This window comes from Colius striatus, chromosome 10 (genome assembly GCF_028858725.1).
Source record: "Colius striatus isolate bColStr4 chromosome 10, bColStr4.1.hap1, whole genome shotgun sequence".
Classification (NCBI taxonomy): Eukaryota; Metazoa; Chordata; class Aves; order Coliiformes; family Coliidae; genus Colius; species Colius striatus.
The window spans coordinates 20194943-20211303 of NC_084768.1; the positions used below are offsets into that span (position 1 = coordinate 20194943).

Sequence of the window (16361 nt, forward strand, 5' to 3'; positions counted from 1 at the left end):
TGCCCAGCTATGCTTGTTAGTAGACAGCCAAGTGAAATTAAACTGACCATGACCCAGTGTTCAGCATTGTTTAAGTTCAAATTAGTATTTCCACTCAAATTAGTATTTTGGCCCAAGAGTCTTCTGTGGAAATTCAGTAGTATGCTGGACTTTCTCTGACTCTAAGCAACTCTAATCAGGAGATTTCCTTTCCATCTGCATAGTGCAGAGCTGAACAGAGTTAATACCTTGTGAGTGTGAAAGGGGTTTGGAGCTGAAAGTTTACCTTAAGAGCCATATGAGACCCTGCATTTTCCTGCTGTGGTAGCTTCTTGACTTGAATCAAGTGTGATTCTGTCCATCAGTGGGACAAGATTTGGCTTGCTTTCTGTGCCCAGCATAGTGGAACTCCAAATTAGGAGCCCATAAATCTTGGATATATTGCAAGGACTATAATTCATTTAGCGTTCCTTAAATGTTCCTTAATGACTGGCAATTACAAATCAGTAGTCTCATTTTTCAAAGTTTAATTGGAATGAATGTGGACTGATTTAAGGTCTCTGATTAAAGTTAAACCATGAAATGCTTGAACCAACTGACAAAAAATAATCTCAATATGGGCATTAGCTCATTTGATGTTGGTGGTATGAGAAGAATCTTCTTAAAACATTCAACAGTCTTACCTAGGTTTTAGACCTGGGTAAGTTTGCAGGAGGTTCAAATCACTTGCCTTAATGTAACTAGAAGGAAGAATTAGTGAATTAAGTCCTAGATCTTATACTCTTGGCTCTGTGCAATAGTTAATAAAAGCTGACAAATAAAAATCTTTGCTTTTGTTTCCATAAAAAGGTCTCCCGGTTATGTGATGGGAACAACAGTCAATTATTTTTTAATTGTCCAGTTTGACTGTGAGCCAGTACCTTGTAGAATAGCTGATTTCCTTACTGTAGTTTTGGAACTTCTAAGTGGTTTTGGAACTCTCTTCAAATTTGGGATTTATGAAAATGGAGACTAATGGTATTTGTCTGCTAGAGCTGACTGCAGGCAGGACCTGTGCTGTGCAAGTGTCGCTTAACTTTATCACTAATCTTGGAGCTATAGCACTACCTGCAATTCTTACTGTAGGTTTCACAAGTGAAAATGGATTTATCTGTTATGTCGTAGTGGTTTGTAAATTATCTCTGTCAGTCTAGTTTTAAACCATTAAACTTGTGCTGTCTGTGACTCAAATTAAATATATATTGAAACCATCAGAGGAGAGAGATTAGGATATAAATACAATGTCATCTCTTTCCAAGGAAGAAGCCTGTTAAAAATGTCTGGAGCCAGCAGTCATTTCTTTTCCTGTCTTTAGGGACAGAACCTCTTTTTTTTTTTTTTTTTTACCCCCAATGTTGAGAGGGTGAATTAAAATAGTGGGTGATCTTATACAAAGCACACAGATATTTGGAATGCTACTCAGTAGTTGGCATTTAAGTGGTGAGTGTGGGTTTTTTTTTTGTTTAAGCTAAAAACTTTGCCACTTAAAGGTTCAAACTTAAGCACCTGTGTGAATAAGTCTTTGGGAACAGCTTACACAATGTTCTTGACGGTATGTCACATTGAGAGTACTATATCTTGCAATACTAGTAACTTTGCATTTGGGGTATTTGATATTCCCTTGTAAAGTCAAAATGACAAATGTTTGGCCTTTAGAGACTGTGCAGTGCTTAGTAAGCTTTCAGTAGACTTGCCAACTTGGTAACAGTTTCTGGTCACAGGCCACAGTGCTGGTTTTTGTCTTTTACTGTGAGTTGTGGAGAGTCAGGTGGACTTCCAGTTCTTAGTGTATTTATTAGACATGTTCATCTTAGTGAGCCAGACTTGCATTGGAAATGAGTTTAGGTCTGTTTAGGTCCAGACTTGGAGCTCTCACCTAGAGAAATGTATGTGTTAGAGCCTACACCCAGCTGTGCAAGAGTCAGTGGATTGGGATGGGTTATTTCTGCAAAATGAGGATGGGAATTAGATCTGATAAGTAGGTGATGCTCCTGCTTAGGTGTCAACAATTGTCAAGTCTGTGACTTCACAGTTGCTAAAGGTGAATGAAGCCAGGCTGCTGGCTGACTAGAAGGCAATTGATAAACCTGAAAAATTTGATGTGACACAAAGAAGGGAAAAGAAATACTGACAGGTGAGCAACATAGTCCACTTCTGATTTCTTTTGGGGGTAGCCCTCAAATTGACTGCAGTTCATGGTGTAATCCAGGGTAAGTATCATATATTTGAAAGAAATGCCAGTGGTGCTTGGTTCCAGGAGCAAATCTCTCTGTGTCAGAATAGGTAGGGTTTATTTGCCAATCAAAAAATTTTAATAGTCCTTTTGAACTGATTAACTGCAGTTCAAGAGAAATACCCTACCTTTAGTAAAACACTTTGTGTTTTGTTGAAGGGTGAAATGATCACTGTCTTGTGTTTTTTCTCATCATGCTCACTGTTTGTAAACCAGTTATAATAAGCTACTCCCACCTTGCATGAAAGATGCTAGGGGAATATAATAAGATTGCTTTGACTTCATCATTTTTAAGGTCTTTTCCAACCAAAATGAATGACATGGGTCTGTTTGTGGTATCAAAGTACCTGTGCTCTTGTTTTTCACTTTCACAATAACAACTGTCATGAATATGGTTTGTGTGAATGCCTACATTTATCTATGCATATGAATTTCCTGCCTAGTTACTTTTTTGTACCATGTAAGATAGTTCAGGTTCCTCTCTGGAAAGACTGTAATTTATTTTGGTGGTAGTGCAGTGCAGATTGATTTATACTTCTCCCATTTTCTTATCCACAGCAATTGGAGCAAATCCAGAAGGAGCTAAGTGTTCTGGAAGAAGATATTAAGCGAGTAGAGGTGAGGTGCCCAGACATTGTTCTCACTCTGACAGTTTCTCATTTTCATCAAGCTGTCTGCCTTGCTGTGGGACTGCTGTGTTATATTTATGGCAATTGAGTCAGTAATTGGAAAATGAACAGATGATGCCTTTTCTTTAATTTGTTCATTTAGTTGATGTGTGCAAGTTGGTGAGAGGGGGCATTATTGAAACCTAGCTCTTATATAATCTTATATTTCAATTTGTTTGTGTTGGTAGTATTCTTGAGTAATTGTTAGAAATCAACATCCAGTATATTGATCATAACTTTGGGGGGTTTGTATGTTGCAGTGTTTTGGCTACTTGCAGAGGCTGTGTAAATCTTTGCAGCATGCCACTCTTAAAATGGAGATGTATTGGGGGGTGCACAAGATGGCTGTAATGCATACACTGGGTAGGAGCAGAGCCAGCTCCAGCTGACATGTTAAAACAGCAGTAATCTGCTACCTCCTGATCCAGTTCTGGTAATTCTTTAATGATAGAGAGCTTGTGAGATGCTTGCTCAGAATTACTCTTCAATTATTTGTAAAACTCATCAGCTCAATCTCCAAGTCCTTAGCTTCCTCCTTGGTCCTCCCCTCCAATCATTCTACTGTTTTGATCTTGGAGTACGAAACTGATGCATTCCTGAAACATCAGCCAGCCACCTCTCAAAATAGCATTCATTTAAAACTTCTTGGGAATCAGTTTGCAGCTCTGCTTTTCTCTTTTTGCTAGTCTCCAGCAGTCAGCATGAACTCCAAACCACTGCCCAAAAGCTTTCTAGATTTCTTCACTTCCAGTTCATACACATGATAATGAATTATTAAATACAAATATTGCTGGCAGCTACTCTGAACTTCCCCTCAGCTGATAGGTACACAAATTGTAGGTTGGTAGATAACAGCATTTTTCAGTCCTATTTCCCTAAACGTTTCTCAGCTCTGGGGAAATAAATATACCTTAGTGTGTTTCCTTGAGATGGGTAAAATAGGCCTTCAGATCTAGGAGAAGCTATTCCCAAAGCTGCAGGATCCCTTAAAGAATATCTAGCTGCCTCGTTTTCTGCTCTTCAGTCAGGCACTTCAGTGGACTGCAGGTGGGGTACATATCTGTTGTGTGATAGTGACCTTGGCTCTGACCTGTAAAGCCTGGATATATCTTGTCACAAATATCCTACTTTCTACCTAGCAACTAATGGGCACCTAGTGGGAATTTGAAAAGCACCAGTAATGTTGTCCTGGAACACTTTGCCTCCCCCTAACTAATGAGCTGCAGCATCCTGCATAGCTTCCACAGATGAAAGGTACAGTCTCATACCGGGTACATAGCCATGGTTTAGTCTGGCAAGGACAAGGCCAAGTTTTGTGCAAAGTTTCTCTTATATAGTCGCCCCACAGAAGACTGATAGATCCTCTTTTAAGTCTGGACCACCTTTGCCCTGCTGGTTGTGGCTGTTCTTGCCATGACCCATATCCAGTGTTACTTTCCAGCTGTGAAGACTGAGATAAGTTTGCATGTATCTCAAAAATGCAGTTACAGCTTGCTTTGTTTATTCTGCTATGTTGGAGGGAGATGCTGGGTTAGAAACAATAGGATACTCATCAAACCCATTGGTATTTTTTTTGGCAGGGAGAGTATAAACTCTAGAACTGCCTCTTTTGGGGCAGAGCCCTGCAATTGTAGTGTTTCTGAAATCGGGTTGAAATGATAACTGAAATTAAAGAAAATAAGTGTTTCTTCAGGTGTTGTAACAACTTGTAGGTGATAATTGGATAAATGGGGACACAATTGATCCAATTTGGAAAAAAATGTAGAATTACTATGTGAACACCATGTATTAAACAGTGCCTGATATTCATGTTTTGTCAGGTTTGCTGTAATGTGGCTTTCTGTTTCAGGAAATGAGTGGCTTGTACTCCCCAGTCAGTGAGGACAGTACAGTGCCGCAGTTTGAGGCTCCCTCACCTTCACACAGGTATGGAGCTTGCAACTTGGATTTGAGACTGTATGTACTGCATTGTACATGCTTATACTGGCTAGTCCTCTCAGTGCCATGCCCAAAACACAAGCAAAACTAGTTTTTTAGTGCAATAAAATATTTTTCTGTTCTGGTTTTGATTTGTATAAACTTTCTGTGAACAAAGCAATGGAGGAAAAAGCCATCTTCAGTCTGCATTTGAATGTAAGAGTCTAAACCAGATGCAGTGGAAAGCATATTATTTCAAATGTAGTGTGGATTAGTTAGCAAAGGCTTATGAATCAAGTTATGGTATGAAATATTACTGTTAAACACATGCTTCTTTTTTTAAATACTGTGTAGTTCTGCTTGGCATATGAAAGGCCTTATTTTGACGATATCGGTGTCCTATGGCTTCCCCACTTACCATGAATGGCTAAAGGTATGGGCTCACAGGATCCTGCTGTGCTGCCTATTGATTCTGTTTATCTGCTGTCTGCTTTGATTTAATGAAATGTCTTTCCAGTAATATATTTTCAATGAGGACTTTTTGTCTGGAATATTGCATACTCTGGTTTCTTGATGATGAAATTGCAGATATTTCTTGTGTTCAAGTCATATGTGCCAGACTTTGAAATGCTCTACTTCTTTATAGCCATGATTTTTGGTTGTAAGCTCTGATCTCACAGTGCTAAGTTAAGTTATTAAATGATGGTCTCTCCTACGTATTAGTAATAGAGTTCTCTAAACTGTTAATATCTGTTAGAAATTTGTACTTGTATTTTTTCTGCAATTAGCATCTCTAAACCTAATAAATAGCCCAGAAGTAAGAAAAAAAAAGAATCAAAATTCTTTCTCTACATATAGATACAAGGAAGGCTCTTGTAAGCAGCCTACTGATATTGGTTGATATTTCTTACCAAGATGCTATTTCTAGGCACTGAGAACAGAATCTCTCATATTTCTATGAAGCTCTTAATGGCCCTGAGGGAAAGGACAGGAATACATCCAAGATAGATGGGAATAGCGTTTGTGATTTCCTCTCTTCGTTGTTTGTTTAATTTCTTGGGTGCTGGTGTGGGGTTTTTTCCACTTTGGTTTTATCTCTTTTGCTTAGAAACAGTTTTGTGAAGCTGATGAGAATCTTGTCAGGTTCTACTTGCTAGTTTTCTGGTTATTGGCTATTAAATAGATTGCTTGTTGTTTGCTTTGGTACTGCTGCTTGGGGAAAACTTGAGCACTGGTTGGGCTAAATTTGTTATGTGTTGAATGCCTTCAGGCCTGGAAACCTTTCTTTTTTAACGGAAGATTGTACTTACAAGTAGGAATGTATCTCTTACTTGAGCCAAGCTAACAAATAAGCTCCCAAAGAACTTTTTTATCTTTTGAAAGCTGGAATAATATTTAAGCTCAAGAGTTTTTATGAAAGAGTTGAGGGCAAAAGAATCTGCAGTGAGGCCTACACTGGGTTTCAGTCCACTGAAAATTTCTTATTATCCCTTTATGCCTACTGATTTCATGTTCTAGGGTCAAACACTCTCAGTTCTTGCTTTTGAAGATATAAGATAGTGCCCAAAATAGTTTAGTGACTTTGGATTGATGTGCTTCACTGGAGATGTACTGGGAGATGATGTTGGGTTAGACTGTGGCAGATGCAGGTACCATGGTCTCTTTCTTGCCTAATCTTCTTACTGTTGTCTTCTTGAATCTAAGATGTGTCTTGAACTTTTAGGTTTTTCCTCTAGTACAATGTGACAGGAGCATTGATATGGTAGAATATTTAAGGTCTTTCTAGGGTATGTGGGGTTCCCTCTTTCTCTTGACTTGAATACCCTTTTTCTATTTCTCAGTAACAATCCTGTGTTAAGTAGTCTTGAGTGGTTGGAAGTAGTAGGTTGAAGTGTCTGAACAGGCATTAGTTGTGACTGGACTCTTGTAACTTCTGTCCCCACCCTGTTGTGTCAGTTTTGTGTAATTCAATAATTTGAATTACCAAAATTCACATACCAGAAAGGTCTATCACTTGAAATTAACTTTCTTTTCAATATTAAGTGTGAGCTTTGGAGAACATCTCCAAAACTGTAACTTTCATTCCTTCTTGGAAAAAATGCTGCAAAACAGCTGATAGGACCTTTAAAATATGTAGGTCTTTTTTCAGCTCTTAGCTGAAATATTTTATCTCCAAAGTGCATTTTAATATGCTATGAACCACTAAAAATGAAATACAAATGTAGGTTCAGTTGGTTTCACTTCCATGTTAAAATGTTATTAAACTCAGACTTATCAGTGAATTAAAATGATATATTTAAATAGTACTTGTTAACATGCTTAACACCCTGCTAATGAAATATAATTGTATAAAATTGTGCAAACGTGTCTTTTAAATAGTACAAGGTTGTCGCAGACCTGTGCGAAGATGAAGAAAATCTCTCTGCCTTTGAATTTAAAGTTCAAGAATATAGAGGCCTTTGGAATTCGTGTTTTATCTAATCTCTGGTGACTTGCCTGTATTAATCTACTTCTAAATTACAGACTTGCTTCATTAATTCTGTTTCTTTTCATTGTTTGTTTTTTTTCTCCCCACACACTCTTAACATCTCCAAATATGACATTATTATGCCTCCCCCATCTTCCTTGTTAAGTTCTTCAGCAAAAACCAAAATGCAACTATCGTGTTCAGTATGTTCTTGGCCTCAAGAAACACGTGTTTTCTTTCACTTGCACAGGGTATGATGAAATATTAAATTGGGTAATAGCGCAGCACTTGTTTACAGCATTGCACATTGCCGAGCTTGTATACTAATAGAGAACAAGAGGGAAGAATAAGGGAAAAGAACAAATAGTTCTGTGTAGGGTTTTTCTTAACAGGCAGGCATGCTATTTTTGCTACCAGTAAATGGTGCAAACAGGAGAAACAAATAAGCAACTTCTTCGTGACTGCGTAGTCAGGCAGTAACACCAATAACAATCACTCTAATAGGCGTTTCTGAGGAAAGATTCTGATCTAAAAATTAGTTGCCTGGTAGCTCTGATTCAGTTATTGAAATCTTGAACTGCTTCCCTTCCATTTGTTCTAATTACCCCCTCCCACCTCTGTGTGGGCATAACGAATGAGATTTGTAGTCTGCAGGTTGTTGTGATGGGGTTCCAAGTTTCAAAGATGTTGTGTTAGTACCTGAATTTCCTAATGAACCTAACATTACAGCTTTAAAAAAAAAAAGAATTCAGAGAGTACTTTTGTAGTTTTCTGATTATTTACATCCTCTTTTTAAAAGGAGAAGCATGTGCTCAGCTATAGGCATTGCACAGAAATGCCTTTGAATTTCTATTCTGGTTAGAGATTGTCTACACTCTTGAAGGCTTTACATCACCAGAAAAACTGCAGCAAAATGAGACCAGACGCTCAAGTCTGTGTGTTTTGCTGTTAATTGCCACTGTACCTGTCTTAGAGTGGAGTACTTTTTCGTCACTTTCCAGCCAAGTGTCTTATTCGTGCTATTCCTGACAGGATCTGCTGTATGTGTTTCATTATTTATGTGGCCATGTTCTAAAGTTCATTGTCCCTGACCATGCCTGAAACAGCTCTGCTGTTTTCTCCCTTGTGATAGCTTGCAGCAAACAATGATTTTTAACCCTCAGATTTTATTGGTTTGCAGCTTTTGTCTTGCCTGTAACAGAAGCCAAATCAGTCTCATCTTGCAAGTTAGCCACTAATGAGACTTTAAAATCATCTTTCATCATCTGTTTTATACTTCTTTCCACCTCTAGGAGAACTTTAAAACATTCAGAGAAATAATTAAGCACTAGGACTATGATTCCATTCTTAGACTTACAAGTGCCCTGACTGGCATTTAATAGGTACAATCACCTTTTACCAAACCAGGACCTATAGCAGTGTTCTGGCAGTTTTTAAAAAAACTTTCTTTTCCAAGCAATTCTTAAGATCCCTAAGCTTACCTCATAAGTGAGGATGATAGTAATGACCCTAGGTTCATTATTAAATGAAATAGCAGAAGTGAATAAGTGATAAAGACCTTTAGAAAAAAATCAAGGTGATTTTTTTTTTATAATGTGCTCTCCTTAACTAATACAGGGATGTTCCTGTGTGCTAACCTTTACTTGTCCTAAAAGTATGTTAAATTTCAGTGATAAGAGTGGTTTAATCTGGCTCTAGTGTCTTACTGTGAGAGCTCAATACTCTGCCCATGTGCAGGAATCCTGAACCACCTGTCTTCTGTTTATATCAATTATTTTACAATTTGGAAAGTTAAATCTCTTTGAATTTGTGTATGTATGCTATGTTTTGAAAACAGTTACTTAAGATATGTTGTGTCATCATAGATACTACGTAGCTGTATATGATATGGCATTTTCTAATAGTAATCCTAATTGTCAGTATTTTTTAGTTTATCTTAATTTCATTACTTGTTTCTGTTTTGTGTATCTTCAGAGGTGGCTGGAATACTAGTGTCTGTCTAAAAAAAAAAGATTTCTCTAGCTTTTCTCTTCACAGAGCTGTTTTAAATGTCATGGCATTAAACTTCCTTTTTTTTTTAAAGGAACTGAAAACCGGTGGTAGTATGTTGTTTTTAAAATGTCTTATCCTGCATGTTTCGTACAGAAGATAAGACTTTGCATTCTAATTAGAAATTATTAGATTTTACTACACATAATTGTTTGTGACAGCATTCTGCTCCAAGAGGCTCCTGTATTTTTAAAAAATCCTTCTAAATCCCTCCCAAACCCCCAAACAAAAAATAACCTTGTGTTCCCTGTCTGTGAAAATAATTTCTAAGGCAAGTATAATACAGGATGTAAAGGGGGGAGGAACAGTAAACAGATTAAAAATTAGAGTACAGTGATTTAAGCAGACTATTTCTTTTGGTTTTACAGTAGTATTATTGACTCCACGGAGTACAGCCAACCTCCAGGCTTCAGTGGCAGTTCTCAGGTAAGATTGTACGTGTATCTGTGCACAGGGGGAAAGGGGACGGTGAATGTGGAGGATGGGCAGAGATTAGGCACAACTCTTACCATCTGCACAGTACTGGTCAACTCAAGTCTTTCAAATGCTTTTAAGTGGTTATAGGGGCAAACTGGAGCCAAGACTATAGCTGTGGGAATGACTGTGCATGGTTATGAGTGTCTGTACGACATCATCAGAGAAATCTGGTGTAATATATTTAGACATCACTATTCCCAAAACTAACACTTCCAGAGAAGGAGATGATTTTTTTTTTTCCTTTTCATCCCTTCTTAAGTGAGCAGCATTTGGGAAGGTAGGTAAATCCCCAATTCAATGCATTGAATAACTTTGCATCAAGCTCGACTTTCAAAACAAGAAACATTTATTCTCTAACCATACAGCCAATTTGTAGTTTATCTTTTGTTTAGAGCCTTACAAACTGTATTATAAATTCACATAGAGGATAAAAAGTTGCATATTCAGTGAAGCTGTTGGGCAGACGGCTTCTAAACTGTGTAATCTGTGGGGCATCGTGAATGCCAAACAGCACTGCCATAGCCCTGCAGTTCAATCTGGTACAGCTGGGCTGGGAAGGTGATACTGATAACCAGCTCAGTTTCAAAAAGCTTCCACTGTTTTGATTTGGACAGACAGACTGTTGGTTACACACCAGCTTGTGCCTTTGGTGCTCTCTGGTGCTGGTGGACCATCTGTGGTACACAGCAGTATGGAAGTGGTAAATTGACAGGCAGAAGTACTGTTGGATCTTGTTTGATGGAGTAGCTAATGTCAAGAAATGACATCTGAATTTTGAGCTGATGTGTGTGTATATATGGGTGCCTGTAGGTTTTTTGGTTTGCAGATGTATAACTAATCAGTAATTACAAAATTCCATCTATTAGTCTGTGGAAGGAAAATGCTTGATGTTCCTGCTGCCGTGATCTTGGGAGGTTTTTGCTTGAACAAATAACTGTAGCTCTGCCTCACTTGGGGCAAGTGAAAGGTGGATGGAGATTTTATGTTCAAGACTCTCGTATGGTACAGTGTGTTTTCTCTTTGCTGACACTACTTGTCTTAGTGCTTTTCTTTCTATGTCAAAGACAAAATTAATAGCATAGCAATGCTACCGGGAAGTGCACAAACCAAACAATCTAAGACTTCCTAGTCATTCTGTATGACAGCCTTCCTTGTGTGAGAATTAACTTTTTTGTCATCAAATCTAGTTCTTTGTTCTCAAGAGTGAAAGATCTGTACTCTCTAGTACAAATTTTCAAATTAAACTTCAATATTTGTTTGGGGAGTTCAAAGAAAACTCTTTAAGTTAAACACTTCATTGGAAGACTTTTTCAGCAAGACACTTCATAATAATGGTTTTAAGAATATAAATTCAGTTGTGCTTTTTCTCTAATTGTCGGTTGTGGCAAAAATCATGGATGGGGCACTGCTGGCAGTTCCCAGCTATGCTAGGATGAACAGCATAGCTTGAACAGTGTAGCTTGCTTTCTTGACGTAGTTACTTCATGCATGGCTCACAAACAAGTTCTTGGGGAAAAATTTATATACTGCAGAGCTGCAACACAGTTCTAGAGGCTGAGCCTCAGAAGTAGCTTCAAAAGTAAATAGTACACAAGTCCCATAAGTAGTATTCAGTGGCAGTACCTTTCTTTATGTTAGAAGTAAGGAGCTTGTGTATAGCTCTAAAGCTTTTTGTGCATTATTAGAGGACCCTTTAGCGTGCCAGATGGAGTTCAAATAGTAAAATCACTCTATCAGAGCACTCCAAACTAATGTCCTCAGCTGGGACAACCTAGTAATGTTAGCAGTGAATAAAAATTGTTTGAATATGTTTTGTCTCTTTTTCCCTTATTTTTTTCCTCCTGATTTCTAGCATTGCTCAACAAGTAGCCAGGGAGCAGACTTCATAGAAACTAAATAAAATGTTTTAGTAAAACATGAGCAGTTTAAAATTCTTAGTTGGGGAAGGATTTTATGAAGATGGTTTAATATAGATTGACTCCTTGTGCAGCTGAGTTGCCATGTGCCAGCCAGAGACCTGTGCCAGGCAGATCTTCCTCTGGAGACCCAGCAGGTAATTGCACAGCAGGCAAACACTTCCCACAGTTAATTTTTATCTTGATGTGGATTGGGCTCATCTGACAGATTGGACTTGAGTTATATCACTTGTCATATCACAAGCAGCTCATCTTAACTTGAGGCTGAAGTGATTGCTCTTTGATGCTTGAAGTCATTTTGTGCCCTAATCACTGCTGATGTGCTGAGAAGACTGGAGCCCTTGCAGGCTGGTGCAGAAAATGGATAGGAAGATGCTGTGAATCTTCTGTTAAGCATTTCTTAAGTCTGTGACATTTTAGAAAAGGGTAGTTAAACAGTGATCATGTAGGTGTACTTTCCAGTGTTCTAGTTGTGTGTTGAGGTTGGAGAGATGAAACAAGCTGTGTAGACATAGATGCTGTCAAGGTCCAAGTCTGAATCACAATGTCAATGGACTCTGGAGATTGCATTTCTTGGGATTTGTTTTTTCCCCAAAATGTTAGATTACAGTTCATACAAGTATAAGCAGAATCTGAGTGGCTTGTAAACTTGGTTTGTTTTTGTTGGCTTGGTTGATGCCTGTTCTGAGGCTTGATGGCTGTCGTCCTGTGGGGATTGAGGCAAGGAGTGCGGTGGGTTTTATCAGTGCCAGTGGTTGGCATTAGATTAGGGACCTTGTATGTGGTCAAGGATATTGCTCATTAGGGAGCTTGGAGGTTCTCAAATCTCTTAACTTCCCTGTTAGCTTTGATGTTGTCATCCATGAGACTTCTTAAATGTAAACTAAAGCCAAGTGCTCTTTGTGCTTCTTGTGTAGTGGATAAACTTGTTTTCCTTACTAGTGATTAAAATGACAAGTACTGTATTTTCTGTTCTGCTTCAGAAGGGCAGCTTACTTACGTAGTTTCAGTCCTTTGCTTCTACCTCTCACTGTTATTGCTTGGGTAGCTTTGGAAATGGCTTTAATGATGAGTTTCATGGACTTTTTGATTAACCTTTGAACTTCATGGTGTCTTCTGCTTCTATCTGTATTTACTTACTTTTACACAGAGTTACTCAGTTGCTTCAAAAGAAATAACTCAGTTACTAACTCTAAAATAAACACCTCCTTCTCTCTTTAATGAGCTGTCTGCCAGGGATCTAGGAAGTGTTTGTTGTACAGTCTGATTTGTGAAGCTGGAAGACCAGTATCTTTGGCCTCTGCTGTATGTCTGTATAAATGCAAGACGTGACTCCCTGAGGATTGCTGCTGTCTGTCCTGTTTGTGAGGCTGGAATCGATAAATTGGCAAAGATTCAAGAAAAAAGGACTGTTGAAAAACAGCTTTTCTTGTTCATTAAGTTCAAGAGCACAATGTAGGACTCTAAGAATAACTGTTTACAGTGGCAAGAAGGTAATTTATTGTCATTTTATACATTATATGTGAAGGCTTAGAAGTGTAAACTGTTTATAATTTGGTAAAATCTATTGAATCTATGAAACCCAGGCCTAGTTTTCCCTTTCTGAAGTGTTGTCTCTTCCATTCAGACCAAAAAGCAGCCATGGTATAACAGCACGCTAGCCTCACGACGTAAGCGGCTCACAGCTCATTTTGAGGACCTAGAACAGTGCTATTTTTCCACCAGGATGACACGTGTCTCAGGTGAGTTCCTGTTTTGTGATGTTCAGCTTGTGATACCAATTACGTCTTCTGAAGACTAGGCATTGTAAAAGACTTGCTTTTGAAAGAGTTGCTTTCACTTCTTCCTTGCATCGCGATGCTGCTGTGTACCCATTTATGTGCTACTCGCGTCATCCTGTTTTACTTTTCTTGACCAATCTTTGAAGTTGCTAAATTTAGAAAATTTAATCCTATCACCTTGGAGAGGCACATGTATTGCATTATTGTGGGTTATGCCCTTCACAGCTCAGAATTACAATCAATTTGAGCAATGCTTGCTCTGAAGATGCAAATGTTTGAAAGCAGTGATTGGATTGTCTTTCTAGGAGATGTAACATAAACACTGTAGCATTTCAATAGCAGTGTTTTTAATTACTGAGATACATACATAAATTGATAAATTCCTCAGTATTTAGCATGCAGTAGGACACTTGGAGGTTATCCTTTTATGTTGTCTAGGTTGAGTTTTGGTTAACAAATGGCTTGAACTATGGAAGCTGAGTGTGCAGCAGCGTTATGGTCCCATGGGGCACACCTTAGATTTAAGGCTTGTTCTGTAGAATTAGAAGCTGTTTTCACAATTGACTAGATTGCCTCATTCATAATTGAATAACAGTGTGACAGCAGCTAGAGTAATTGTTGCCTAGTGGATGGATGGTTCTTAATTATATGGCAAGATTCTTTTAAGAAATGAATGGGTCAAATGAATATGTCTTGAAGGCTAGGAGGCTTGCTCTGCAGCCCCTCTGGGGGTGGGGGGAAATCAGGCAATGGGCTGTGTGACAGACAGGAGATTTGCAGCACCAAGCTGTGTGCTTGTGCTGCAGCTCATAGGAAGAGTGACAAACTGGAGTGAGGAGCAGTCAGCCCTCAGGGGATGGGAGAATCCTCCCAGGGACAAAAGGGAATCAGGCAGAGGTTGCTGCAGCAGAATAGCTTTACTTCTGTAGCCTTGGAGGCCAAGACCCACCTCCCAGGGCACAGATCAGCAAAAGAGCTGAGGTAGAAACCCCTGTGGTCTCTTTACCTTCATGAATTTAGCTTTTCATCCACTTTAGCCTCTTCTTTTTTTAAGAGGTTTGGGGTTTTCTTTAATTTATTAGGTTTAGAAGCTGTAACATGTTCTAAGGAGGCTTGCTCTTAGATATATTTACATCTTCTACTTACTTTAGGGCAGTGACTGGCTCAGTTCTTACCATGCCCAGCAAAAAAACTTTAAGAAGGAATGTAGCATGTTGAGAGGGTGCTTCTTCAGTAGCTGGAAGGATTGAAGAAGGCAGTTGCATGTGACCTGACAGTTCCCTGTGAAGTGCTAACAAGTGCTTTGTGAGAGTAGGGTACTTCAGATCACCCTGCCATGCTTTCATGCAGTGTGATTTTGGTGATAGAGAAATGTGGTTAATAAGTATTAACATAAACAAGGATAACAAATGAGGCTCTTCCCAGCATTCCCTTGTAGAAGACATCTTTCTTGATAATTGAAACTATAAATATGAATGTGATGAAACTGGTGTTTGTATTTGTCAGCTGCACCAAGAGCAGAGGATTTGCAAGTGCAGTTTTTTCCTAGATAAGAGATAGCCTGCGATACTTGATTTAAGTCGTCTTAAGTCATTCCTGGTTTTTGACACATTTTAAATAGGATTTATTGTGGATTTAAAGCTTTTTGCAAGAAGTACCTTACTGTTCTAGTAAGGAGTGGAGACAATGTAACTGTAATTATGAAATGGCCTCACTTTGATGGGGAAAATGTCTTGAGAAACAACATTAGTTTCTCCAGGCATAGGTACAGCATAAATTATAGGAAGACTTTGTGCTTGATCTCTAAATGATGGAAATGGAAGAGCAGCAGTTATTTATTCCTGTCATAGTATTGGAAGGAGGAAATAGTCTTTGAAAAAACACTGACTGACTGTGTTTCTTTAGCTATTTCTTGCAGTGGTCAGGTGCTGATGATTTTAATTCGGAGCAGCACTTTGTTCATTTTGCCCCTTTGATCCATCTGACATGGCTAATGTATGTACTAGTAACCTTAAACATTCTAATTAGTAGCCTTCACTGTTCCTTTATACGATCAAACATTAAATAGTATAAGGGACACTTCAAAGTGCCTTACAAGTGTAGAGCAAGATAGTAATTTTGGATGGCAAGGAATTACCAGCATGCAGAAAGAGATTATTCTCTCTGTGTTTTCCCCAAAGAAAACATAGTAGTTTTGCTTTTATAGATCAACCTCTCCTTGTTTCACCTCAGTATTTCCAAAGCTTTCTTATAAGTGGAGCTTTGTTGTTTCCATATACTGCTGATAAAAAGAGATGGAGTAACTTAACTATTGGGTAGAATTTTACCTTGGCCATGTGAGTTGTGTGTATGGTTCCTCTGCTGGAGTAGACTCTGTGGTTTAACAGGAGATGAGGTGTGCAGTACCTGTAAACTGAGTTGCTGCATGTTAGCACTGTGAGAACAGCCACAGCTGTAGTTCCCTCACATTGCACTAGTACAAAAAAGACAAAGTAAAGGTGGGAGCATTAGAGGAGGAAAGGGAGAATTGCTGCAAATTCTGAAGATTACTGCAAAGCCTGAAGGTTCTGCCTAATGTTTGACTGCAGATGCATGATTGCATTAGGAATCCTAATTTGCCATGCTGTACAGCAGTTAATTAGAAATTTTTCTTTAAGAAAGATGAAGTTTTACAGTGATTTTAAATAAAGTTCATTCATACTGAAAAAAAAAAGCTGAGACTTCTGAGGAGTTGTGGAATGACTTTCAACTACCTATACTGCAATTTAGTTTTGACTTTTGTAGTAAACCATTTCATTTCCCACTGAATATTTATCATCATTATTCAAACTGGCT

General features: G+C 38.4%; 1 protein-coding gene across 2 annotated transcripts in view; it reads left to right on the plus strand.

The window, feature by feature from the left end:
* The window catches only part of COP1 (COP1 E3 ubiquitin ligase), a 128584-nt gene that overhangs the window by 20672 nt on the left and 91551 nt on the right, over positions 1-16361 (plus strand). For both annotated transcript variants that reach the window (XM_062003461.1, XM_062003462.1), the window contains exons 7-10: positions 2810-2869; positions 4769-4845; positions 9721-9778; positions 13373-13487. In XM_062003461.1, the coding sequence (XP_061859445.1) occupies positions 2810-2869; positions 4769-4845; positions 9721-9778; positions 13373-13487 (310 nt within the window). The remainder of the gene's footprint in view (positions 1-2809; positions 2870-4768; positions 4846-9720; positions 9779-13372; positions 13488-16361) is intronic.